The sequence below is a fragment of the Theropithecus gelada genome, chromosome 19 (assembly GCF_003255815.1).
Source record: "Theropithecus gelada isolate Dixy chromosome 19, Tgel_1.0, whole genome shotgun sequence".
In the NCBI taxonomy this organism is placed as follows: domain Eukaryota; kingdom Metazoa; phylum Chordata; class Mammalia; order Primates; family Cercopithecidae; genus Theropithecus; species Theropithecus gelada.
Window position 1 is genome coordinate 3,384,353 of NC_037687.1, and position 26,419 is coordinate 3,410,771.

At 58.4% G+C, this 26,419-nt stretch overlaps 1 protein-coding gene and 1 non-coding gene across 2 annotated transcripts in view; one reads left to right on the forward strand and one right to left on the reverse strand.

Moving 5' to 3' along the window:
- Window positions 1-3,604: 3,604 nt before the first annotated feature.
- FZR1 (fizzy and cell division cycle 20 related 1) overlaps window positions 3,605-26,419 on the forward strand; it is a 29,731-nt gene continuing 6,916 nt past the window's right edge. Inside the window, exons 1-6 of the mRNA XM_025366412.1 lie at window positions 3,605-4,212; window positions 21,132-21,234; window positions 25,122-25,247; window positions 25,374-25,437; window positions 25,523-25,650; window positions 26,259-26,341. Coding sequence (XP_025222197.1) covers window positions 21,166-21,234; window positions 25,122-25,247; window positions 25,374-25,437; window positions 25,523-25,650; window positions 26,259-26,341 — 470 coding nt within the window. The 5' untranslated portion in view covers window positions 3,605-4,212; window positions 21,132-21,165. The remainder of the gene's footprint in view (window positions 4,213-21,131; window positions 21,235-25,121; window positions 25,248-25,373; window positions 25,438-25,522; window positions 25,651-26,258; window positions 26,342-26,419) is intronic.
- LOC112613656 lies at window positions 19,111-19,179 on the reverse strand. Its single transcript, XR_003116982.1, has one exon. It is a non-coding gene; the product is annotated as a small nucleolar RNA SNORD38 (small nucleolar RNA).

A 26,419-nucleotide genomic window follows, 5' to 3' on the forward strand; every position in this document is an offset into this window, starting at 1 on the left:
GCTGACACCCCTTTTTTTTTGAGACGGAGTCTTGCTGTCACCCAGGCTGGAGTGCAATGGCGCAATCTCGGTTCACTGCAAGCTCTGACTGCTGGGTTCACACCATTCTCCTGCCTCAGCCTGCCTGGTAGCTGGGACTACAGGCGCCTGCCACCACGCCAGGCTAATTTGTTGTATTTTTTTAGTAGAGATGGGGATTCACCATGTTAGCGAGGATGCTCTCCATCTCCTGATCTTGTGATCCGCCTGCCTTGGCCTCCCAAAGTGCTGGGATTACAGGCGTGAGCCACCGCGCCCAGCCCCCCCCCTTTTTTTTTTTTTTTTTTTTTTTTTTTGAGACGGAGTCTCGCTCTGTCGTTGCCCAGGCTGGAGTGCAGTGGCCGGATCTCAGCTCACTGCAAGCTCCGCCTCCCGGGTTCACGCCATTCTCCTGCCTCAGCCTCCCGAGTAGCTGGGATTACAGGCGCCCGCCAACTCACCCGGCTAGTTTTTTGTATTTTTAGTAGAGACGGGGTTTCACCGTATTAGCCAGGATGGTCTCGATCTCCTGACCTCGTGATCCACCCGTCTCGGCCTCCCAAAGTGCTGGGATTACAGGCTTGAGCCACCGCGCCCGGCCTTTTTTTTTTTTAAATTATTGCATTGCCTTCCTACGTGTTGGAAAGCTGACTGCAGATAACAGGCATCACTGCAGCCCTCAGCTGCCTTGCGAGGACGTCACCTCAACATGTTTGTGGTTCTGGCTGTTTACGGAGGACTTCCTGTGGACCAGGAGCTATGCTGACTCAGGAAGGCTACAAGGGCAGGGTGCCAGGTATGATTGGCCCCAAGGATGCTCCCCGGGAGGAGATAATCCCAGGGTGCAGGACACAGATATCAAAGCCTCAGCCAAAAGCAAGGCCTGTGTAAGTCAGAGAACTTGGCATCTGGCCTCTGCAGACCTGCGAGAAACTGACAGCAAGGAAGAACCACGCCTGTGCCTTCTGTTCTGTGGTTCCTCTAAGATTGAGCAAGTCCCTGTGAGCCAGAAGTCTGGAATCCAGGTGTCTGCAGAGCTGTGCCCTCTCTGGAGGCCCCAGGGGAGGATCCTTCCTGCCTCTTCCAGCTTCTGGGGGTGGCCGCCAATCCTTGGTGTTGCTCAGCTTGTGGCTTCGTCACTCCCATCTCTGCCACTGTCATCGCCTGGCCTTGACCCCTGTGTGTCTGTCTCTGTGTTTCTGTGTCAGAATCTCCCTCTCCTCTCTTTTATTTTATCTTTATTCTTTTGAGACAGAGTCTTGCTGTGTTGCCCAGGCTGGAGTGCAGTGGTGCGATCTCAGCTCACTGTAACCTCCACCTCCCGGGTTCCAACGATTCTCCTCCCTCAGCCTCCCGAGTAGCTGGGAATACAGGAGCCTGCTGCCACACCTGGCTAATTTTTGTAGTTTTAGTAGAGATGAGGTTTCACCATATTGGCCAGGCTGGTCTTGAAGGCCTGACCTCAAGTGATCCGCCCACCTCGGCCTCTCAAAGTGCCAAGATTACAGCCGTGAGCCACCGCGCCTGGCTCCTCTTTCAGATCTTTATTAAAACATCGTGTTTGCAATAAGACCATCCCCGAGCACTGCATCTGAAACCGTAACCTCTTGCCGCCTCCTATTCCCTGTTCTCTTTTCTCCTTAACTCAGCTCCAGACAAAGGGGAATTTTTTTTTTTTTTTTTTTTGAGACCGAGTCTTGCTCTGTTGTCAGGCTGGAGTGCAGTGGTGCAATCTCAGCTCACTTCAACCTCCATCCCCCGGGTTCAAGTGATTCTCCTACCTCAGCCTCCTGAGAAGCTGGGATTACAGGCACGCGCCACCACGCCCAGCTAATTTTTGTATTTTTAGTAGAGACGGGGTTTCACCATGTTGGCCAGGATGGTCTCAATCTCTTGACTTCATGATCCACCTGCCTCCGCCTCCCAAAGCACTGGGATTATAGGTGCGAGCCACTGTGCCTGGCAAGAACTTTTTAAATAACAGCTGTATTGAGATATAGTTTACATACTGTACAATTCATCCGTGTAATGTGATAATTGAGTGGTGTTTAGTATATTCAGAGTCAGGCAGCCATCGTCACATCAATTTTTTTTTTTTTTTTTTCCTGAGACGGAGTCTTGCTGTGACGCCCAGACTGGAGTGTGGTGGCATGATCTGGGCTCACTGCAACCTCCACTTCCCGGGTTCAAGTGATTCCCCTGCCTCAGCCTCCCGAGTAGCTGGGACTACAGGTGCGCGCCACCACACCTGGCTCATTTTTGTATTTTTTAAGTAAAGACGGGGTTTCACCAGATTGGCCAGGCTGATCTCGAACTCCTGACCTCAAGTGATCTGCCCACCTTGGCCTCCCAAAGTGCTGGGAATACAGGTGTGAGCCAGGTGCATGGCCATCATATCAATTTTAGAACATATCCATCAACCCCCCAAAATAAAGTTCATTCCAGTCACTCCTGATCCCCCTCTTCCAGCCTCTGGTAACCACTAATCCACTTCCTGTCTGTATGAATTTGCTTATCTGGACATTTCATACCAATGGAATCACTCACTGTGTTGTGTCTGGCTCGTTTCACTGGGCACAATGCTTTCGAGGTTCATCCAAGTTGTAGCCTGTGTCAGAGCCTCATTGTCTCATATTGCAAAATACCGTGTCATTGTATGAATGGAGCGTTTTCCATTCATCTGTTGATGCACATTTGGGTTGTGTGTACTTTGTGGCTGTTAAGAATAAAGCTGCTATGCACATGGGTGTGTGAGTTTTTGCATGGACGTTACATGTTTATTTCTCTTAGGTAGATACCTAGGAGTGTTACTGCTATGTCATGTGGAAATTCTATGTTTAACCTTGTTTTTTTTTTGAGATGGAGTCTTGCCCTGTTGCCCAGGCTGGAGTACAATGGCGCGATCTCAGCTCACTGAAACCTCTGCTTCCCCGGTTCAAGCAATTCTCCTGCCTCAGACTCCTGAGTAGCTGGAATTACAGGCACCTGCCACGATGCTCGGATAATTTTTTGTATTTTTAGTAGAGACGGGGTTTCACTATGTTGGCCAGGCTGGTCTCGAACTTCTGACCTCAGGTGATCCACCTGCCTCCGCCTCCCAAAGTGCTGTGATTACAGGCGTGAGCCACCGCGCCCGGCCCAGAATTTTTTTTTTAAACCTGTTTTTTTTTTTTTCCAGACATAGCCTTGCTCTTTCGCCCTGGCTGGAGTGCAGTGGTGCAATCTCGGCTCACTGCAACCTCCGCCTCCTGGGTTCAAGGGATTCTCCTGCCTCAGCCTCCCGAGTAGCTGGGATTACAGGCATGCGCCACCACGCCCGGCTAATTTTTCTATTTTTAGTAGAGACGGGGTTTCACTATGTTGGCCAGGCTGGTCTTGAACTCCGCACCTCAGGTGATCCGCCCGCCTCGGCCTCCCAAAGTGCTGGGATTACAGGCCTGAGCCACCACACCCGGCCTAAACACCTGTTTTGTTTCCTGCTGTCTCACTGGGGCCTGGAGGAGCAGCACTTAGTAGGAGCGCAATGCATGCTCGTTGAATAAATGAATGACTCTCAGCAGTGACGTTTCTACGTTCGGCACACGCACCTGGTGTTGGGTCCTATCTGCGCTCGTTAGGCTCAACGTCAATGCCACACTGTGGTGTGCCTGGCTTCAATCTGCCCTAGGAAGGGTCCGCCCTGGGGCGCCCCATTCCGCGACTGTCCCCAGTGGGAACCACACCCTCGACATACCAGAGCCATTTCTGCAACATCTAGCACCTGGCCGGTCCTCTTCCGGTCGTGGTTGCCCTGGGCAACGCGTGGAGCCGCGCTTCCTGTATTGATTCGAATCGCGGGAGACGTCACGTCCTCCCGAGATGCCCAACGCGCGCAGGCGCAGCCACTCGGAGTGGGCAGAGCCTGGCGAGGTGTGGGGCAGGCGGGGGGCGTGGCCGCGATTCGCCGCGCGCCGGCGTGGGGGCGTGGCCGGGTTGCGGGGGTGCGCGCGGCCGGCTGGGCGCGCGCGGCGGAGGGAGGGAGCCGGGAGGCAGCGGAGGAGCGACCGCCGCCATATTAGGGACCGCGGAGCCCGGGAGCCCGTCAGCGGCGGCTGCGGCCGGGCTTGCGGGAGCTGCGGGGGCCGGAGGCGGGCGCTGTGCGGTGCCGGGAGAGGCGGGGTCGGCGGGAGCCAGCGAGCGACGGGAGCGAGCCAGGTGAGGCGACCGGGGTCGGGGACCCGCCCCCCGGGCCCTAAGCGGCGGAGCTCGACTGCGACCCCCCAAAACCGAGACGGCGGGGCAGGCTGCCACCCCCACCCCAGCTCAGGCCCCTCCAGGAGCCCCCAGTCCCCTCGAATGCCGCCTCCCAGGCCGAACTAGGCCCGGGTGACCTCAGCATCCCCGTCTCCCGAGTTAACACCCAAATCCCAGCGTCCCCCCACGTCGGGGCCTGCCGTGACCCCCACCCCGAGCCACCTGCAAGTCGTGACCTCCCCGCAGCCGCAGTCAGCGTCCACCATTCTTTTTAAAATAGGCTGAACTCTGCGCTCCCAACCAGGGGACCCCACTGCGCACCCCTAGAACAGCAGACCCCGCCTCCTAACCCGGGTAATTTCTCCCTGGCCTGTCATCCCCGGGACTTCCCAGTTCAGACCCTCCCAGCTTGGGTCCTGCCCACATGAAGCCCCCCACATGGCTCGCCCAGGCCCCAACCAGCCCCTCGCCCCAGTAAAATGCAGTCTCAGCCCGGGACACCCGGAAACCTGTGTCTGGGGTCACTGTTGTGTCCACGAGTCCCCGCAGGTACGGGTTGAGTGCATGGGTGTCCCCGTCTCACCTCGTCTCTCTGATTTCTGCTCCTCCACCCTCCCAGCGTGCCCCCTGCCAGCCCCCATTCCCCCCAAATCTAGCTCTCCCACCAAAGCCTCAGACGAGCTAGCTATGTACAAGTCCTCCCTCCGAACTGAACCTCGTCATGCCCCGTGTCTTCTTCCAAACGCAAGCCTGACCATCTCGGATCCCTAGAATATGGAGTGCGTCCCCCATTCAGAGCCATTTTACCCCTACTCAAACCCGTGACACCCCCCTGCCCCCCTTCCACCGTCCGGACCTGTCCCCACCCCATGGCCTGAGACCCCCTAATGTGCAAATGTTCAGCCTAAATCTGTTTTGTTTTTTCCCCTGTTTTCTCCACCCCAAACTCATCCTCTGGTTCAGGGCGCCTCTCTCGTTCAGCTTCCCCCGCCCTGCCCCAGTCTACTGGGCGATGACCTCATGCCTCCCCGTGGTGAGGCCCCCACCCCAACCTATATGCTTTGAAGGAGGGTGATTTACCTAAGGGAAAATCAGCCACCCAGAACACACACCCCCGGCGTGAGGGCAGCCTGTGGGGCCTTTGAAGTGAAGGCCAGGTGGGCTCTCCGGGCGTGGGGGTGGGGATAGAAGCTGATGACATCGCCTGGGTTTGGTCCCTGGAGTGGATGTATCTGGGACCGTCTGTCATGTGGAATTCCGCGTGGGCCTCCTTCTGTGTCAGGGGCCGTGTGTTTTGGCGACACCCAATTATTATTTCCTTCGGAATCCCAAGTGGAGGCAGGTGTGCTGGCCACTGGCTGCTGCCCGGCGCCTTGCACAGCGAGCGGATTTGGGTTGCAGAGGGTTTTGCTAAGGGTGCAGATATTTGCTCAAAGTCAAGCCCTGTACTTTACTGGAGAGGGGTATCTTGGCAAGGTGGTGCCCGCCAATTTGCCCCTGTAACTGCTTCCCAGGTCAAATTTCAGAACCTGTGCCCTGGCTGCAGGCAGTGGTGGGGGTGGAGGTGGGGGTTTGGGGTTTGAAGGACGAGTTCCTAGAAACAAACAAGCCTAATTGGTTTCAAGGTGGGGCTACCTTGATTTTCTTTAACTTTTTTTTCTTTTTTCTTTTTTTTTTCTTTGAGATGGAGTTTCGCTTTAGGTTGGAGTGCAGTGGTGTGATCTCAGCTCACTGCAACTTCTGCCTCCCAGGTTCAAGTGATTCTCCTGCCTCAGCCTCCCAAGTAGCTGGGATTACAGGTGTGTGCCATCACGCCCGGCTAATTTTTATATTTTTAGTAGAGACAGGGTTTCACCATGTTGGCCAGGCTGGTCTCGAACTCCTGACCTCAGGTGATCTTCCCGCTTCGGCCTCCCAAAGTGCTATGATTACAGGCGTGAGCCACCGCACTCGGCCTTATGTTGATTTTCAAATCACCTACTGTTTAATGGGACTTCTGGTGAGGGGGTTTTGTAGACTGAGAACTTCTGGGTTTGGGAGGCCCAGAATGGGAATTGGTTCTGAGGACCTTTTGTTTGGTGTCACTTAGAGGGGAGAGGATGGAAAGGCAGTGTGTGAAGGGCTGCTCCCGGGGACTCCTGGCAGAGGTGAAGATCCAGGGGCTTGGTCTTCTAGGAACTCACCGATCCCAGCCCTGTCACTCACTGATCCCAGCCCTGTCACTCCTTTCTCCTGGAGCAAAGCTCTCCACCGCCCGATTCTGTCCCCAGGGGACTCTTGGCTGTGTTTGAGCCACGGGTGCTGCCCAGTGCCCCACTGTGCCCAGGACGGCCCCAGTACAGAAAGCAGCCTGTCCCCAGTGTCTGGACTGTGAGCCCCATGAGGGCAGCGAGTGCGCCTGCCTGGTGCCCGCTCCGCCCCCGGCCTGTGCAGTGCCCTGGGCCATGTGCTTGCCAGCAGCGCATCCCCTGCTGGCGCTGCCACAGGGACCCGGGCACCTGCCAGCAGGAAAGGGAATGTTTGACCTCGTCTCTGTTCTGCCCCCAACACCTCCCTGTGGTCACCAGTGACCTTCTCGTCAACTCCACATGTCACTGCCTTGCCCACATGTCACTATTCTCCCCAGCCACTGCACTCAGCACAGAGCCAGAGCCCCTTCCTGGGCCACTTAGGTTCTCGTCCAGGGACGATCACGTCCCCAGCGGCCCCAGGTCCCTGTGTGCCTTGGCAGGTGACTGCCTTCCTCTGCCTCAGTGTCCTCATTCGTGGATGGGATGAGGGGCGCACAGGCAGCCTGCCTGGCCGCGCCTCATTCAGTCACGCAGCCACCACTGACCACGAATGACACGCCACCCCAACAGTGAACGCCCCCGCGCTCTCGGCTTCCTACTCCGTCTGGTTTTTCCTTCGGGCTTCTTCACTGGCCCTTCTTACTTTATTTAATTTTTGCTCGTAGCAGCTTTATTCGGATACACTTCTGCTGCCACATGATTCACTGCTTCAGAGCATGCAGTTCCCTGGTTTTTATATGTTCACAGGCTTGGGCCGCCATCCCCTCTGTCCAATCCTAGAGCATTCTCATCACCCCAGGAAGGAACCGGCCTTGACCCCATCCGCCGCCACCACCTGTCTCCCCTGCCTCTGTGGCGGGGCCTGTCCCGGACATTTCATAGAAATGGGATCCCACATTGTGTGGCCTTTCGTGTCTGGCTTCTCTCACTGAGCGTGATGTCCTCAAGGTGTCTAGGCTGTGGCCTGAGTCAGAGCCCTGCTCTTTTTCATGGCGGAGTCATGTTCTGTGGTGTGGAGGTACCGGGTTTTGTGCGTCTCCTTATTCAGTGAACACCGGTGCAGTTTCCAGTATCTTCCTGTTGTGAGTCCAGCGGCCACAAAGAGGCAGGCGCTGGTGGTTGTGTGGCGACCGTCCTTGTTGCTCTGTGACTGAGGCGCTGGTGCCTCCTCTCGCCGGCCGATCGTGTCTGATGGGGTCATCCCCATGAGCCCAGCTCAAGAGAGCTGCCTTCCAACCTTTCCACCTTGTCCTCCTGCCCCCAGTGTGTCCCCTCCACCCCAGCCTTCCCAAATTGCTGCACAGTTCTGATTTTTTTCTTTTGAGATAGAGTCTCGCTTTGTTGCTCAGGCTGGAGTGCATTGGCGCAGTCACAACTCACTGCAGCCTCGACCTTCCAGGCTCAGGTGATCCATCCACTTCAGTCTCCAGAGTAGCTGGGACTCTGGGTGCGCCACCATACCTGGCTAATGTTTGTATTTTTTGTGGAGACGGGGTTTCACCATGTTGCTCAGGCTGGTCTTGAATTCCTGGGCTCAAGTGATCCTCCTGCCCCAGCCTCCCAAAGCTCTGGGATTAGCGGCAGAGCCAGCATGCCCGGCGTCACTGCTGGGTTCTGGAGAGTGGCAGGCAGGCCGTTCAGATTCCTGTGCCGTTTTGCACACATTCCCTTCTGTTGTGAGTCTTCCTCTCTCCCAGATCAGATTTGGCCTGGGAACCTCTGTATTCTCATCGCCACCAGGCTTGCAGGCCGCTGGGTCAGTGGTGGAAGGATGATGGGAGCAGAGAGAGGGTGGGCAGCAGGCATCTGTCTGCTTTCACCAGAGGGCTGAGGAGTGTGGGAGGCCAGTGTTGGTCTGTTTGCCCTGGGGAGCAACTCTTCCACCTAAGGATCCCCCTCATCCATACATTCCCCACCTGGGTGACTCTGCCCCCACAGGACACTGGGCAACATCTTGGGACCTCTGCGCATTGTCACACCTGGGGGGTGCTCCTGGCATGGAGTGAGTGAAGGCCAGGGATGCTGCTCAGTGCCCCGTGTAGCCTAGGACTCCCCACCATGGACTGCGATCCGGCCCAGATGTCCCCAGTGCTGAGGTTGGGACCCCTGCCCTGAACTCCCTGGACTGGGTTTTTCCTGCTGCCGCCTCACCTCACCTGGGACCCGTGGGTGGGAGCTGCATGACACAGACAGAGATGCAGAGATGTGCAGGCCTCGGGAACCTGATGGGGCTCCATCCGATCCTGAGAGGCTGCAGGCTTGGTGCCGCGCTGCCTTCCTCCTCGCATGGGGCACTGCAGCCTTCTGTGCTGCTGCAGACCCGGGTGTCTTTTAGGTCTGAAGGTGTCACCAAGTCAGACAGGGCTATGGGTGCTCGGTGGTACCAGGAGGCTGGAGATGAGAAACCTCGGGTCTTTTATCTGCAGGCACCATTTGGAAGTGTGGAGAGCAGTTCTCACTGGAGTAGGCCGGATGTGGGAGCCGTCCCCACACAGGGCAGAGGGTGAGAGCTGCTGGCTGAGAACACCCTGGGGATGCTTGTCGTCCACTCTAGACTGCTGTTCACTCTAGACTGCCTGCCGGCCAGGTGCAGAGGCTCACACCTGGAATCCCAGCACGTGGGAGGCCTCAGCAGGAGGACTGCTTGATGAGCCCAGGAGTTCGAAATCAGCCTGGGCAATATAGGGAGACCCTGAGCCTCGTCTCTGTGTTTTAAAAACAAAGAAAAACAGACTGCACACCCCGGGGGCAGCAGCTCGGCTCTGCTTTGCAGCGCCTGGGTCGGCACCTAGAACCCACATGGCGCATGGCTGGTTGGTGGGGAGGCGGCGGCTGGCAGCTGGCGGCGTGAGTAAATGAATGACGCGCGCGGCGTATGGTCCCGGGGCCCAGGCACCGGCCCCCAGCAGTAACTGGCCTTGCCGTGGCTCACACGGGCACCCTGGAAGGCGCACTGTCCCTCGCCGAGGGTCTGGGCCCCACCCTTTTTCCCTGGCTACTCCTGGCTGTGTCTTTGCGTTGTAGAGGTCAGAGGCCGCCAGCTCAGCTTGTTCTTCCGCAGGTGGGGGTTGCTCCCTGCAGAGATCTCTGTGCCTCAGCGGTCTCTCCGCTAGGTCCTGGCTCTGGTTCTGGTCCAGAGTCCACCTCTCCCCTGTGTCAGTCCACCCCTGCAACCACGGCCACCTGCCCCAGGAGCCCCATTTCTCTGATGTCCTTCCTCTTCTCTGGCACTGACGGGGGCAGCATGGGAGGAGATAAGTGTTGTGGTCTGTGGCCAGGAGGTCACTGGGGCAGCATCCTGGCTGCCAAGGCACCCCCATGCCCAAGGATGAAGGAGCAGGGAGCAGTCTGGGGACCTTCATGCACCTGTCATGAGTCCCGGGCCCAGCCAGCATCCACTGAGCTCCTCCGGGGCCCTGTGCGCAGCTGGGAGTCCTGGGCCCAGCCAGCTCTCGCTAAGCACCTTCTCTGGATCAGGCTGGATGCCTGCCGCCCCGTAGACCTCGTGCCTGAGTTCACAGCTTCCTGGGTGCACAGCACTATCCCTGCTTAACTGATGAGGAGACTGACCTCCCAGGAGGTGAAGCTGCCCAAAGCTTCGTGGCCAGGAAGGGTTGAAACAGGGACTCAAAGCCTGGGCTGGTCCCGTCGAAAGCCCACACTCTTTCTGATGGACCCTGCTGGAACCTTTTCACGGGACTTGGTTTACTTCCATGGGAGGGCACAGGGAGGGCTGGCGATAAGGGTATCTGGGTGCTTCACCTGCCTTGGGCCCCTGGAGCTGCAGGGCCAAGGGCCTCGTGTGCTGGGTGGTGTGGTGCTGGTGGGGGGCTCACATGTTCTGACAAGGCCATCTATGTGGCTGGCACGGCTGCCCCCTTAATTGCATCATGACACTGAGGGCATCCAAATGGGACCCGAGAGAGCCATCTGGAGTCCTCTTCTGAGGAGTGGCTGGGAATGAGATCAGTGGGATGAGTGATGCTTGTGAAGCCATGTTTCATGAAGGACACTCCTGGGTGCAGGGCAGGAGGCAAAGTGCCCCAGAAACTCCCAGATCCAGTGAGAGCAGAGAGCGGATAGCTGGGCCACCCCCCATTTTTCTTTGGGGGGGTCTTTCTCATCTGGTGCTTCTCCCCAGCCCTGCAGAGGATGTCTGGACATCATGCGCAGGCACCCAGCACAGTCCCTTGTCTCTCACACGAGAGAGGGCTCCCTGAGAGGCAGCTGGGCCAGGGCCTCATAGGTGGTCTGGGGGCACCTGGGACCTCTCAGGCAGGAGCATTTTGCAACTTTGCAGGGGTTGGGACCTGCAAGGGGCCGTGAGCCGGCCCGTCCCCCGGCTCTGTCACCGCCATCCAGTGATCCTTAGTCAGACGTCTCCTGCCGGAACCCCTCTGCGGAGACTCCAGCAGGAAGCACTGCCTTGCAGCTTCCCCGTGGGCAGGGCCGGGCCGAGTGCTGAGTCGGGGACGCCTCACCTCCTGGGGCAAGGGTCAGGGAGTGGGCACAGAGCCAGACCCAGACTGGCTGGGTTCACGTCCCAGCTCTCCCCTCACCAACTGCACAGGGACCTTGAGCAGAGGGTGCTGTCGCCGTCCCCGAGATGCGGTGGCGCCTGCCCACCTGCTGTCCCGAGGACATTCAGTCAGGCATACTGAGTGCTTCCAGCTGTGCCAGCCGGTGGGCCCGGGCAAGGTTCGCCTCTGTCCTAGCCCCATGTGTGTTCCGATGCTCTGCCCCTGGGCCAGGAGCCCGCACGGGACATGGCGGCACCCATGAGGCTCTGGTCGGTGTTCCCTCCTCCCTTACCTGCTCCATGTCCCCTGTGGGTAGCAAGTGCCACCCACCCGCAGGCTGGAGTTACCCTTACCCAGGGCGGTCTGCCCCGGTGTCTGCAGGGCCGGGGTGGGGGGCGCCCTGGTGTTTATCACAGGTGGCCTGTCCAGACCATAGTCAGCCTCAACACATGAGTCATAAAAGATCCGTCATTGGGATGTTTCAATTCCTTTTGTCCGTTAAAGAACCTGAAAAAAATTGTGACAACAGTGGGGACCAGTTTTTCCAGCCAAGCAAAGCCTTGCAGGAGTAGGAGCTTGGCTGAGCCTCCAGGAGCAGAGAGCTGTGTTCCTGAGGAAGACTCGGCACCGGGTGAGACCTGGGGGCTTGCACCAGTGGTGTTCCCAGGCCCTGTCTACACGACACACAGCCCCTCATGCTTTGCGTCCCCACTCAGGGACACCACAGAGTCGAGCCTGGAGACAAATCGTGCCACGTCATTGGCCCCCACAAACAATGCCTTATCGGCTCCCTTTCCTCGTCTCCCCACTGGTGCAGTGGGGGTGGGGGCTGGGGGTTCCTGGCCACACTCTTCAGGTCTCACTCATTCGAGTCACTTCCCTGGTCTTGCCCTAGAGCAGGGTCTCTGCCCCTGCACCCTGTGGACATTGGGTCCGGATCGTTCTCTGGGGTGCGATCATCCTGGGCACTACAGGGTGTTGAGCAGCGTCCCTGGCCTCCACCCACTCCACACCAGGGGCACCCCCAGTCATGCCAACCACAGATGTCCCCAGACATCACCATATATCGATACCCTGGGGGCAGAATTACCCTGGTTAAGACCCCCTGGGTTATGGGATTCCACAGACCCCCAAGAGACTCTGCATCCCATGATCCTCTGCCCTGCTGAGGTCCCAGGAGGCTGCACACATTGAAATCCACACCCTAAGTGGGCGGGAGAGAAGGTGAATCTCAGGAGCTGGCGGTCCCCCTGGTTTGTGCTGTCTGCCCCATCGGAGGCTCATTCTAGGGTCTGGTGTGAGCAGGGGCCGACTCCATTTGTTCCCACATGTTTATCCCACGGCGTCTCCCTCTGTACAGGGGCCCTGTCACTGCGTTGTCAGGTGACCGGGTCATGCCCATTTCCCAGGGGAACAGGAAGAAGCTTGGAGACTGAAGGCTTGCCCGGGGCAGTGGCAGCAGGGGGCCTCCTGGCTCTTCATTCTGGGGCCCAGGGGGTGAAAGGTGGACCTTTCCTATGAGTTGCCCCATTGGATTTGTAGGACCCACAGGGCAGTGCCCTGCCAAGGGAATGGGGCAGCAGGAAGCCCGGTGGCCCAGGGCCCGGGTCCACCACCCAGACCAGGGCAACCAAGTTGCAGGTGTCGGCCACACAGGCAGAGCCACAGCAGCGTCCCCACCAGGCACCCCTGGGCCAGGGATGAGAACCTCTGCAGGGCCTGGCAGAGCACGTGTCATTCACCGATTCACTGCTGATTGGCAGTGAGGGTCCGGGTTGCTGCTGAACTCCCTCTATCCAGTCTGAGCCTTTCCACACAGCCATGCACGTTGTCCGTGCTCAGGAATTACTTAACAGCAACTTAAGATCCTGGTTTCTCTCTTCTCTAACCTTTTGTAATGAAACCTTCCGAGCGTCCGGCAGAGGAGTGAGAACGTGGTGGTACCCGGTCTCATCTGGGGTCCGCCTGGCCCATCTCTGCCCGCTGGTTTATTTTTTTGAATAGCTCACAGTTCATGTGATTCAGAATTCAAGAAGTACAAAGTGAGGTGCCAGGAGAAATAAGGCTTCCTTCCTCCCTGATCCCCGTCCTCTCCTTCCTCTCCCCACCTACCCCATGACTAGCCGCTTTTCGAACCTCCTGGGAGCAGTGTGCTCTGCACAGTCCGTTTGTCTGTGCAGTGGGTCTTGCAGCCTCTTCCACCCCATCTGGTGGCCTTTTGCGCCTTCCACTATGACAGGCTGCTGCAGTGACTCCATCTCTGCACACGCACGCGGAGTTTCTAAGGATAAATTCTTAGAAGTAGAAATACCACACCACAGAAAATGTACATTTTTTAAATTTTGGAAGCAATTGCCAAATTGCCTTCCTTTGAAGCCGTAGCAGTTTTCGGCTTCTGCCAACCATGAGTGCGTGTGGCTGTCTCTCCCCACGCCTGGGCTGGCGAGGCCGAGTCCCCCAGCCTGCAGCCTCCCCCGTCTGACAGGCGGGAGGGTGGTGTCCTCGGTTGGACTGGCAGCTCCCAACTGCGAGGGAGGACTGGTCCTTTCCCAGTGCGGTTTGTTGGTGTCCTTTGCTTCTTTGGGCTCTCCTGTGGGTGGCCGATGCCTCCCCCAGTTTGTCATCTCTTTTTTAACTGTGTTGGTGGCGTGTCTGCCCTGCGGACTCCCAATCTTCCCGGTGTTGAATTCCACAGCCATGTTTCTTATGGCTCCTGGATTTTGTTCTTCCTGCAGCGCGGCTGAGCGAGGGGCTTGGAGGGGTCGCTGGGGTTCCCGGAGCTGAGCTGAGGGCCGCTGGCAGCACCGGGCAAGTGTCCAGGTGAGGTGCCCTGGGAGGCCCCAGGCCCGGGACCCAGGACCCTCTAGATGTCGGAGGTGGGACGACAGTTTGTACACCCGCCGTGTGCGCCCCTGCCCTCACTGCAGGGACAGACAGGAGCTGGGTCTCAGGCTGCTGGGCAGGCCTGGGCCCTGTGGTTTTTCCCACCAGCCTTGGCAGCCTGAGTGAGTTGTGTGGCCAGTACACTGTGACGGCTGCCGCCCGCCTGCCAACATCTGGGCCACTGGTTCCCAGCATCTCTGTTGCCCAGGAGGGTTCATGAGGTGCAGCCGTGTGCTGCTGGGCAGCGATGTGTGCCAGGGGCCGTGTGCAGCTGCAGCTGGTGCTGTGTGTACTTGCTTTCAGTGCTGACTTCAGGGCAGCATCAGTGTTCCGGGGAAGTGGGGGATGATATTTAGCCAATCGCAACCAGACTCTGCCAGCACGTGCCTCAGTGCACGCAGTTACCGCCGCTGCTGCTGGTCACGTTTGTTTACATCCTCTCATTCTGGAAAAATGCTGGCCAGGTGCGGTGGCTCACACCTGTAACCCCAGCTCTCTGGGAGGCCGAGGTGGGCAGATTGCTTGAGCCCAGAAGTTCAGGACCAGCCTGGGCAACATGGGAAGGCTCCGTCTCTACAAAAAATACAAAAGGTGGCTGGGTCTGGTGGAGTACGCCTGTGGTCCCAGCTCCTCCAGAGGCCGAGGCGGGATGATCACCTGAGCCTAGGAGGCAAAGGCTGCAGTGAGCCATAATTGCACCACTGCTCTCCAGCCTGGGCAACAGAATGAGACCCGATCTCAAAAATAAAAATTCTGGCTGGGCCCTGTGGCTCACGCCTGTAATCCTAGCACTTTGGGAGGCCGAGGCAGGTGGATCACCTGAGGTCAGGAGTTCGAGACCAACCTGGAAAACGTGGTGAAACCCCCGTCTACTAAAAATATAAAAAAATAGCCGGGTGTGGCGGCGCATGCCTGTAATCCCAGCTACTTGAGAAACTGAGGCAGGAGAATTGCTTGAACCGGGGAGGCAGAGGTTGCAGTGCGCCGAGATTGCACCACTGCACTCCAGCCTGGGCAAAAAGAGTGAGACACTGTCTCAAAAAAATAAATGAATAAAAATTTTAAAAAGATAAAAATTCCAAGGCGCTCCTGTTTGTGCAGTGTTTACCTGAAGGACTCACACTTAGGTCTCTGGAAATGAATTGCATCGCTAAGGTCTCTGTGAAACAAGATAAACAAAAAAGCGTCATCTGAAACGCTGTGATTTGTAACTAAACTCTTTTAAGTTCTTCTTTTTTTTTTTTTTTCCTGAGACAGTGTCTTGCACTGTTGCCCAGGCTGGAGTGCAGTGGCGCAGTCTCGGCTCACTGTAGCCTCCACATCAGCCTCCTGAGTCCTGGGACTACAGATGTGCGCCACCACACCCAGCTAGCTGTTTGGTTTTTTTTTTTTTTTTTTTGAGACGGAGTCTTGCTCTGTGCCCCAGGCTGGAGTGCAGTGGCGCGATCTCGGCTCACTGCAAGCTCCGCCCCCCCCGGGTTCACGCCATTCTCCTGCCTCAGCCTCCCAAGTAGCTGGGACTACAGGCGCCCACCACCTCGCCCGGCTAATTTTCTTGTATTTTTAGTAGAGACGGGGTTTCACCGTGTTAGCCAGGATGGTCTCGATCTCCTGACCTCGTGATCCGCCCGTCTCGGCCTCCCAAAGTGCTGGGATTACAGGCTTGAGCCACCGCGCCCGGCCATGGTTTTTTGTTTTTGTTTTTTTTTTTGAGACACAGTCTCACTCTGTTACCCAGGCTGGAGTGCAGTGGCACGATCTCTGCTCACTGCAACCTCAGCCTTCCAGGTTCAAGCGATTCACCTGCCTCAGCCTCCCGAGTAGCTGGGATTACAAGCATGTGCCACCATGCCCAGCTAATTTTTGTTTTTTAGTAGAGATGAGGTTTCACCATGTTGGCCAGGTTGGTCTCGAACTCCTGAGCTCAGGTGATCCGCCCGCCTCAGCCCCCAACAGTGCCTCTGTCTGTACTTTGTGTAGAAACGGGGTTTTGCCATGTTGGCTGATCTCGAACTCCTGGTATCCTCCTGCCGTGCCTGGCAGCTAAGTTCTTTAATGAATAAGATTTGCATTGTGAAGTTTTTCCATTCTTGGAGAAGGCCTGGCCAAGGATGCTGAAGGTACAGAAGCCGGAGAGGTTCCCACCAGGACAAGAGAAGGGCCGGGCCTCACCCCCAAAGTCAGATCTGGAGCAGGGGCGGTGCTGGCATGGAATGCAGTGCTGGAGCTGTTCCACTTATACCCGCGCTCCCGCGCCCATGGGTCCCTCTGCGAGGTGCCAGGTCTTGGGGAGACTGTCCTGTGCTGGGGTTTGGAGTCTGCTGGTACTGTTGTCCATCTTCCTTTTCCTTTGGCAGCTGGTTGTTGGGGGCCACTTTTACAAATGTCCTTCCTTTAGCAGGCATGGTGGTGCATGTCTGTGGTCCTAGCTACTCAGGAGGCTGAGGGAGGAGGATAGCTGGAGCCCAGGAGGTGGAGGCTGCAGTGAGCTATGATCAAACTACTGCGCTCCAGCCTGGGCGACAGAGCAAGAGACCCTGTCTCCATTAAAGAAAGTGTTTCCTGGCAGCACATGCCGCTGCCTAGGATGCTTCTCCACCAGCTTGGTTTTCTCCCACCGCCTCCTCCCACAGGGAGCTCACTCCAGTGGGTGGGTAGGTCTGTGGCCCTCTTGTTGGGAGGGCTCCCGTTCGTGTGTGTTGGTCAATGAATGACCCTCCCCACCACATCCAACACAGTATGGGGCTGTTAGAAGTCAGGGGCCTGGGGGCACAGAGAGGAAAGAGAGAAGGCAGGGCACCTTTTACGGGGCTGGGCAGAGAGAGGGCCTCCAGGACCGTGGGGAGCATAAGTGTCTCGGGAAGCCCCATCCACACCTGCCACCCTCTGAAACATTCAGTCGCACTTGCAGAGTCCCTGTTGCTCTGCAAGGTGGCCTAAGCACAGGTCCTGGGGTCAGGACCCTATGCCCCTGGGCAGTCCGGATCGTCTCTGCCCTGCGGCAGCCGGGTCTATGTGGTGAGTCGCCTGCTGGCTGCGTGGGGCCTGTGAAGCTGTCAGTGCTGGGCGACCTGCATGGAGCCGATGGTGGTGGCTGATCTACCCCGAGGAGGGCGGAGGGCTGGCCTCTCTCTGGCCTTGGATTTGCTAGACTTGAACAAGTTCCTCGCCTCTTGGCTCTGGGATTCCTGGAGTCTGAGCAGCGGCGCTCTCACCCCCGCACTGAGGCTCAGTGTTCAGGTCCTGCCTGGTTTTTGGTGTGCCAAGGGGTACAGGCTACTGTCTGGGCGCTGCTGCCTGTGAAGCAGATGTTTCCAGCTGTCCTCCCCGGCCACGACTGAAGTCCTCTGTGGCTGTACTCACCACCTCTGCACGGCCTGGACGTAGCACTGCGCTTCCGACGGAGACCCCCCCCATGAGCCCCTGCCCCAGAGTGGGGTTTTCATGCCATAGTACTGCCTTTGAAAGTGGCCTCTTGGCCGGGCGCGGTGGCTCAAGCCTGTAATCCCAGCACTTTGGGAGGCCGAGACGGGTGGATCACGAGGTCAGGAGATCGAGACCATCCTGGCTAACATGGTGAAACCCCGTCTCTACTAAAAAAATAACAAAAAACTAGCCGGGCGATGTGGCGGACGCCTGTAGTCCCAGCTACTCGGGAGGCTGAGGCAGGAGAATGGCGTGAACCCGGGAGGGGGAGCTTGCAGTGAGCTGAGATCCGGCCACTGCACTCCAGCCTGGGCGACAGAGCAAGACTCCGTCTCAAAAAAAAAAAAAAAAGAAAGTGGCCTCTGCTCCGCGGTTTCCTTTCTGTAAGTGCTGGAGGATCTGTGTAGATCCCCCTTCATCTGCGAATCGGTCCCGGGGCGCCCACACCCACTGGGGCTCAGGATCTGCGTAGATTCCCTGTTCATGAGTGAGTCAGTTCCGGGGGCCACACCCACCGCTCTCCTGGGGCTCAGGTCTCTATAGCCCCTCTGGCTCCAGGCTCGGGAAATTGTCCCCCACAGGCTGTCTTCACTGGGGACAGATGCTTAGGCCTCTCCTCGTCCTGGAATGGCCAGTGCTGGCCCAGGAGTGGTCGGGTGTGGTGGGGACACGTGGGCCTTTGGGGCTGCAGGAGGCGGCTGTGCCCTGTGGAGAACCAGTGGGGAATGTGGGTTGGGAGAGGCCAGTCTGGGTGAGGGAGAAGGGGGTGGGGAGGAGGCTGGTGACGTGATCTGGCCCCGGGGGGGGTGTGGGGGCAGGCTGGAAGGAGGGAGAGCTGCTGGCCACTGCTCTGTAGCCGCGTGGACCACCCCATGCGTTGGGCTGAGCCACGTAGAGAGCCCTGAGCCTTCTATGTGGCCATGGGCATTGCTGCTCTGCACTGGCTGCTCTGCACTCTGCCTTCCTGTCCTCATCTGCACAGGCGGCGGGCGCTGGCACCCCGTCCATGAGGCCTTGCAGAGGGGACATGAGATAAGCCATGAAAACCCACTAACACAGGGCTGTGGGCTGCACGCGCCTGTCCCTCAGAGCCTGACTGGCCCCATGTGGCCGAGCCGGGGACCCCATGTGTCCCATGACTGCAGGCCCAGGCAGCGCTGCCTGCGGGCTCTTGCAGAAGAAACAGCCCTGCGGTTGATCCTATCTCCAGCCCCAGGCCGGGAGCTCGTCAGAGGCCTCCTGGGGCTGTGGAGGTGGCAATCAGGCCGACCACCTCAGTATCTCAGGACAGAGTAGTGCTCAGGATGACAGGAGCAGCACCAAACCCGCATGGATCTGTCCCTACCTGGTGACGCAAGCTAGTGCCTGCCTCGGGTGTCTGTTTCCTAAAAAAGCAGGTGTCGCCTCGGCCCTCCTGGTCTCTGTGAGTCGGCCTCCTCCAGGGCCCTCCCAGGTCTTTTGTGTTTGGTGTCTCTCAAAGGGTGCAACGTCCCCAGGGCGTGTCCACGCTGTGGCCTGGGTCAGAGCCTTGCTCCTTTCATGGCTGGGTTGTGTTCCGGCGTGTGGAGGGCTGCGCTGGTTCGTCCCTCACTTGTTGATGCGTATGTAGGATTTTGCCGTATTTTGGCTGTTACGAATTGTGCGTCTGTGAGCATTTGTGTACCAGTTCCTGTGCCTTCCCCGTTCTCCTGGGTATGTATCTAGGAAGTGCTGGGTCCCATGGTAACTGTGGGTTTCTCTTCCTTAGACATAACTTTATTATCACTTAATGTCAGTAGCAGAATGGGACACAGCTTTCATCACTGAGAGAGTCTCTGTGTTTAATGGTTGAGGAACTTACCTGCCAAAGAAGTCACCAGGGACTGGGGAGAGGGATGGGGAGTGAGTGTTCCATGGGGACAGAGTTTCAGTTTAGGAAGATGAGAAAGTTCTAGGGATGACGGTGGTGGTGGCTGCACAACCACGGGAATGTGATTAATGCCACTGAACTGTCCTTTTTTTGTTTTTTTGTTTTTGTTTTTTTGAGATGGAGGCCTGCTCTGTCACCCAGGCAGGAGTGCAGTGGCACAATCTCGGCTCACTGCAAGCTCCTCCTCCCGGGTTCAAGCGATCCTCCTGCCTCAGCCTCCCGAGTAGCTGGGATTAAAGGCATGCGCCATCATACCCGGCTAATTTTTGTTTTTTTTTTTTTTTTTTTTTTTTTGAGACGGAGTCTCGCTCTGTCGCCCAGGCTGGAGTGCAGTGGCCGGATCTCAGCTCACTGCAAGCTCTGCTTCCCGGGTTTATGCCATTCTCCTGCCTCAGCCTCCCGAGTAGCTGGGACTACAGGCGCCCGCCACCTCGCCCGGCTAGTTTTTTGTATTTTTAGTAGAGACGGGGTTTCACCATGTTAGCCAGGATGGTCTCGATCTCCTGACCTTGTGATCCGCCCGTCTCAGCCTCCCAAAGTGCTGGGATTACAGGCTTGAGCCACCGCGCCCGGCCAATTTTTGTATTTTTAGTAGAGACGGGGTTTCACAACGTTGGCCAGGCTGGTCTCAAATTCCTGACCTCGTGATCCACTCGCCTCGGCCTCCCAAACTGTTGGGATTACAGACATGAGCCGCCGCGCCTGGCCGGAACTGCACACTTAAACGTGGTCAAGATGGTAAACTTTCGGTAAATTTTTTCACTTTTTTTTTTTTTTTTGAGACAGAGTCTTGCTCTGTCACCCAGGCTGGAGTGCAGTGGCATGATCATAGCTTACTGCAGTCTGAAATTCCCAGCCTCAGGCGATCCTCCAGCCTCAGCCTCCCAAGTAGCTGGGACCACAGGTGCGTACCACCACACTTGAGCCCAGGAGGTGGAGGCTGCAGTGATCCGTGATTGTGCCCCCTGGGCAACAGATGGAGACCCTGTCTGCAAAAAGAACCACTGTATTTACAGACCAGCAGCCTGCACGTGGCCTCGGTCTGTGGTTTGCTGGCCCTGGTGGAAAGAGCGTTGTTTCTAGGCTACCTTCTATCTCCACTGCCTACACGGACCTTCACTTTGTTCTCGTGCAAACCCCCTTCCTGCCTCGGGCTGTGCATCTCTCTCTGGAACGTTCTTTGCCGGTCTCCTCACTGCCACTTTTCTTCACGCCTCAACATAAACGCCGCCCTCTTAGAGGGGCCTTCCTGGTTTGGCTGAGCCTGGTCCCGTGTGGGCTCTGCATGGGCCCCTGGATGTTACCTTGGTTGTAGCTGAATGCGGATGTGGCTTGTCCACAGGAGGCTGATGTCCCCGGAGCCGTGGCCTGGTCTACCTGGGCCTGGACCCACATGGCTGACCCGGGGTCTGTGCATGGCCAGCTCTTGCACACTGCCTTAGAGCTGGTGTGGTTTGTCGAACCCCCTTGCACACGTACACACACGTGGGTCCCCGTGGCGCCTCGAGACGTGGAGGCTGCCCACGCTCAGGGAAGAGTCCTTGCCGGGACCTCCAGGATTCTTCCGAGCCCCCGCCTCCCTACCGGGGCCTCCAGGGCAGAAAGCCCCTTTCCCGGGCAGGAGGACAGGGTGTGGGATGTACTGGCTGGGAGGGTCTGTCAGCAGCAACTGAGACCAGGGTTAGGGGAGCCTCACCCAGAATGAGGCTGGGGCTGGCAGGAGGTCCCCACAGAGGAGGCAGGAGGAGCCCACAGTCACTCTGGCTGCCAGGGCCTGGAGGTGCAAGTGAGCCCGTGGTCCTCGGGCGACTGGCCCTGCCCCATTGACTTCTCCTGCCCTTCCCGCCACAGGCTAACCTTGCCGCAGGCCAAGACCTGCCTCGCCATGGACCAGGACTATGAGCGGCGCCTGCTCCGCCAGATCGTCATCCAGAATGAGAACACGATGCCACGCGTGAGTGCCCCTTCCCCGCCCACCACTGTGGCTCCCCCTCCCCCAGCTGCCTCTGCCCTGGCCAGCAGCCTCGGACGCTCCCACTGTTGCTAGAGCCCCACGAACCACTCAGGTCCCAGTCCCTCAGGTCACACGGGGCCTCTGCCACCTGGGCTGTCGGGGTTGCTGCCACCCCCAGGGCCGTAGTCAGAGCCCAGCAGGGCTTAGATGGATGAGGAGGCTAAAGGCCCGGAGTAGTGGAGCTGGGGTGGCCTGCAGAGCCTTTGGGGACACCCGTTCCTGTCTCCTAGCCCCAGGTGCATCTGGAACCCTGTGGGATTTGGGGGACCTGGCTTTGTCCTTCCTTGTGCTCCATCCCTCCTCCCCAGCCCAGCTATGTTTGTCTTGCCCTGCGCTCCGGGCACTCCACTGGCCACACAGGGTCTCAGGGCTGGCACTCGGGGCTGGCGCCTGCTGTATGACAGCCACATCCCTCACCTGCCTCCCCACGCGACTCCTGCCGGGGGCTGAGGGGCCAGACTCCCGTTGCCGTCTATACAACACGAAGCCTGGGTCAGAATAGCACGAGGCTTAGCCTGGATGGCCACCAGCCCCTCCCCGTGACAGACGCCTGAGCCATCATTCTCAAAGACTAAGTTGCCGTCGTCCCGAGTCCCTCCCCCATGGGCTGCTGACCTGCACAGATGGGTCTGAGGGGCATGGGCCTCTGGGGAGGGGCTGCCCCATTGCGGCTCCCTCAGCACCGGCACCCTCTGTGCCCAGGCATTGGGTGGGCCTGGGGCAGGCTCACCTTCAAGGCTTAGTTCAGCTTCAAACCCCAAAGCCTGGGTCCCAGGACCTGCAGGAGCCCACCACAGCCGCCTTCGCCCCTGTGCAGCACGGTCCCCGCAGGGCAGAGTCAGGGACGCGGATCCGGGATCCTGCGTGGTGTGGCAGGGTCCCCGTTGGTGAAGGGATAGGGCCGCTGCAGAAAAAAAGTGGCACAGAATTAGAGGGGTCTTTGCAACCTCAGGGATTTCAGACAGAGAGGCACGAATACACGGGTATCTGTGTGCACAGACAGGGTCTGAATACACGGGTATCTGTGTGCACAGAGAGGGTCTGAATACACGGGTATCTGTGTGCACAGAGAGGGTCTGAATACACGGGTATCTGTGTGCACAGAGAGGGTCTGAATACACGGGTATCTGTGTGCACAGAGAGGGTCTGAATACACGGGTATCTGTGTGCACAGAGAGGGTCTGAATACACGGGTATCTGTGTGCACAGAGAGGGTCTGAATACACGGGTATCTGTGTGCACAGAGAGGGTCTGAATACACGGGTATCTGTGTGCACAGAGAGGGTCTGAATACACGGGTATCTGTGTGCACAGAGAGGGTCTGAATACACGGGTATCTGTGTGCACAGAGAGGGTCTGAATACACGGGTATCTGTGTGCACAGAGAGGGTCTGAATACACGGGTATCTGTGTGCACAGAGAGGGTCTGAATACACGGGTATCTGTGTGCACAGACAGGGTCTGAATACACGGGTATCTGTGTGCACAGAGAGGGTCTGGGCACCACAGCACCGAGCAGCCCTAGTGCTGGCCCTCGACCTCCAGAGCGCTCTCGGGGCTGCCTGGAGGACAGCGGGAGCCTGAGCGCCCTGTGTGCCTGCGGGCCCAGCAGTGCATGGGAGGGTGGGGCTCAGTGCGAGGACCCAGCACCCTCCACCCAGTGCACTTTGAGTTTCACGGATGCAGCCAGGCCAGGGTGTGAACTGGTGAACAGGAGATGGGTGAGGAGCGGGCATTTGCAGTGTGGGAGAGCTCCCCACACACCCGGCCCGCCCTGCAGTCACCCAGCACAGCCTGGACTTTATGACACAGAACCACCTTCCGACCCAGACAGAGTGCCAGGCTGTGGAGAGACAGCCCTGGAACCCTCCCAAGTGTCAGGGCCATGACAGCGTCACAGGCTGGGGGCAGGGAGATGTGACAGCAGACAGAACTTTATCCTACATAAGCCTGTGTTTCCTGGGGCTCCACCAGAGAGGCCGCAGACGGGGCCTACGCAGCACTCGCAGAACCTCTCCCAGTCCTGGGGAGCGGGAGTCGGGGGTCATGGTGTGGGCAGGGCCACATTTCCCCTCAAGGCTCCAGGGGAGGACCCTTCCCGCCTCTCCCAGCTTCTGGGGGCTCCTGCTATCCGTGGCTGTGCCACATCGCTCTGGCCCCTGCGTCCGTCCCGGAACCGTCTCCCTGTGTCTTTGTGTCCGTGTTTCCCTCTTTCTCTGAGGATGCTTGTCCTCAAATCAGGCCCATCCTAATGGCTTCCTCTTGGGTGTAATCACCTCTGCAAGAAAGTCGTGTGCACAGAGTCCCATTCCCAGGTAGCAGGGCTCAGGATTTCACACTATCCTCTTTGGGACACTGGTCAGCTCATAACAGACTCCTCATAGAAAAAGGATGGCGGCCGGGCGCGGTGGCTCAAGCCTGTAATCCCAGCACTTTGGGAGGCCGAGGCGGGTGGATCACAAGGTCAGGAGATCGAGACTATCCTGGCTAACATGGTGAAACCCCGTCTCTACTAAAAATACAAAAACCTAGCCGGGCGCGGTAGCGGGCGCCTGTAGTCCCAGCTACTCAGGAGGCTGAGGCGGGAGAATGGCGTGAACCCGGGGGGCGGAGCTTGCAGTGAGCCGAGATCGCGCCACTGCACTCCAGCCTGGGAGACACAGTGAGACTCCGTCTCAAAAAAAAAAAAAAAAAAAAAAAAAAAAAAAAAAAAAAAAAAGAAAAAGGATGGCACGGGGACAGTCAGATGGGGTTAGAGGGTTAGATGGGTGTTGTGTGGCGCGGGGGCAGTCAGATGGGGTTGGGGGGTTAGACGGGTGTTGTGGGTGATGGCACGGGGACAGTCAGATGGGGTTGGAGGGTTAGATGGGTGTTGTGTGGCGCGGGGGTAGTCAGATGGGGTTGGAGGGTTAGATGGGTGTTGTGTGGCGCAGGGGCAGTCAGATGGGGTTGGACGGATAGACGGGTGTTGTGTGGCGCGGGGGCAGTCAGATGGGGTTAGAGGGTTAGATGGGTGTTGTGGGTGGCGCGGGGACAGTCAGATGGGGTTAGAGGGTTACACGGGTGTTGTGTGGCGCAGGGGCAGTCAGATGGGGTTGGAGGGTTAGATGGGTGTTGTGTGGCGCAGGGACAGTCAGATGGGGTTGGACAGTTAGACGGGTGTTGTGGGTGGCGTGGGAGCAATCAGATGGGATTGGAGGGTTAGACGGGTGTTGTGTGGCATGGAGGCAATCAGATGGGGTTGGAGGGTTAGATGGGTGTTGTGGGTGGCGCAGGAACAGTCAGATGGGGTTGGACAGTTAGACGGGTGTTGTGGGTGGCATGGGGGCAGTCAGATGGGGTTGGAGGGTTAGACGGGTGTTGTGTGTGGCGCAGGGACAGTCAGATGGGGTTGGAGGGTTAGACGGGTGTTGTGGGTGGCAGGAAATGGGGATGAGGGGACCACACTCCCAGGTGGTTCTGGGCACAGCTGTTCTATGTCTTGTGCCGTCAAGGCCTGCATCTTTTAGAAACAGTGAATGCGTGGCATCCGCGCAGCGCTGGGAGGGCAGTCCGGGTCTTTTGCTCCCTGGCTCTGTCCCCTCTGCCATGGCCCCCATTCCTGCCGTTCCATCCCGTCCCATGGCCCTGCCCTCTCCACCCTCCTGCCCGGCAGTGTTTGGAAGCCGAGCCTGCCCGTGGGCCTGGCACCTCCTGGAGGCTTCGGGCACATAAATCCCTGACCAAGAGTGACTGTGGCTCCACTCGGGTTTGCAAGATCAAAGCCCTCTTTGCTCAGTGGCCGGGGTTCTCAGTGCTGAGAACAGGCCCCCGCTGATGCCCTTCAGGTCACGGAGATGCGGCGGACCCTGACGCCTGCCAGCTCCCCCGTGTCCTCGCCCAGCAAGCACGGAGACCGCTTCATCCCCTCTAGAGCTGGAGCGAACTGGAGCGTGAACTTCCACAGGATCAACGTGAGGGGCCGGCCGGGCAGGAGATGGGACCCCCCGGGAGGCCCAGGGCCCCTCCTAGCCTCCTTGCTCTAGAGCCAGGAACAAGCAGGCACCTCAACCCCTCCCTCTCTGCTCTCCTCCCTGCAGGAGAATGAGAAGTCTCCCAGTCAGAACCGGAAAGCCAAGGACGCCACCTCAGACAACGGCAAAGGTTAGGGTCCCAGCCCATCCGCCCTGCAGGCCCCCACCCTGCCCTGCCCTGCCCCACCTCACTGCACTGTGCTTGGTGCCCGCAGATGGCCTGGCCTACTCCGCCCTGCTCAAGAATGAGCTGCTGGGTGCTGGCATCGAGAAGGTGCAGGACCCGCAGACCGAGGATCGCAGGCTACAGCCCTCCACACCTGAGAAGAAGGGTCTGTTCACGGTGAGCCTGTGGCACCCCCCCAGGAACTGGTTCCCAGAGACAGCTTCCCCAGCCCCCACCTCCCGGGCACCAGCTCTGCTTCCCCGAGCCTGTTTCTTGGGCCCGGCCACGGCCCAGCTTCCCACCCTCCCACCCTGACCCTGCTGCTCCTTAGCCAGGCCAGGGGCCCTGGTCCTCTGGGATCTGAGGCTGGAGACCCAGCAGGTAAGCTGGAAAGTGGGGGTGCAGGAGGAATCCAGGCTCAGCCTCTTGGGCTTTTTCTCCCCACACCAATGCTACCTGGTGTCCCGAATACCCAAGACGGTGGGGTCCTGCCCGCAGGAGGCGGCACTGGGTACTCCCACAGGGCCGCACTCTGTCCACATGATCTGGGAGCCCAAAGGCAGAATCACACAGAGCCTGGCTTGGTTCCCTGAGAGAGGGCGGAAGGGGTGGGGGTCCACAGTCCCTGCCAGGAAGGCGCCTTCCTGTTCACAGCTGCTCTGCACAGGGTCTTAGCGCCTGCCTTAGGGCTACGAGCTGTACCAGGAGTGTGGGCTGCTGGGGTCCAGCTCTGAGGGTCCTACGGCCTGGGCGTCCGCTCAGCTGGCGTGTCCCCCACTCTGCAGTATTCCCTCAGCACCAAGCGCTCCAGCCCCGATGATGGCAATGACGTGTCTCCCTACTCCTTGTCTCCCGTCAGCAACAAGAGGTGGGTGTCCCTGTGGGTCCTGGTGGGCGAGGCTGAAGGGGGCTTCCCAGGGCATAGTGGCCTGGAGCTGTGATGTGT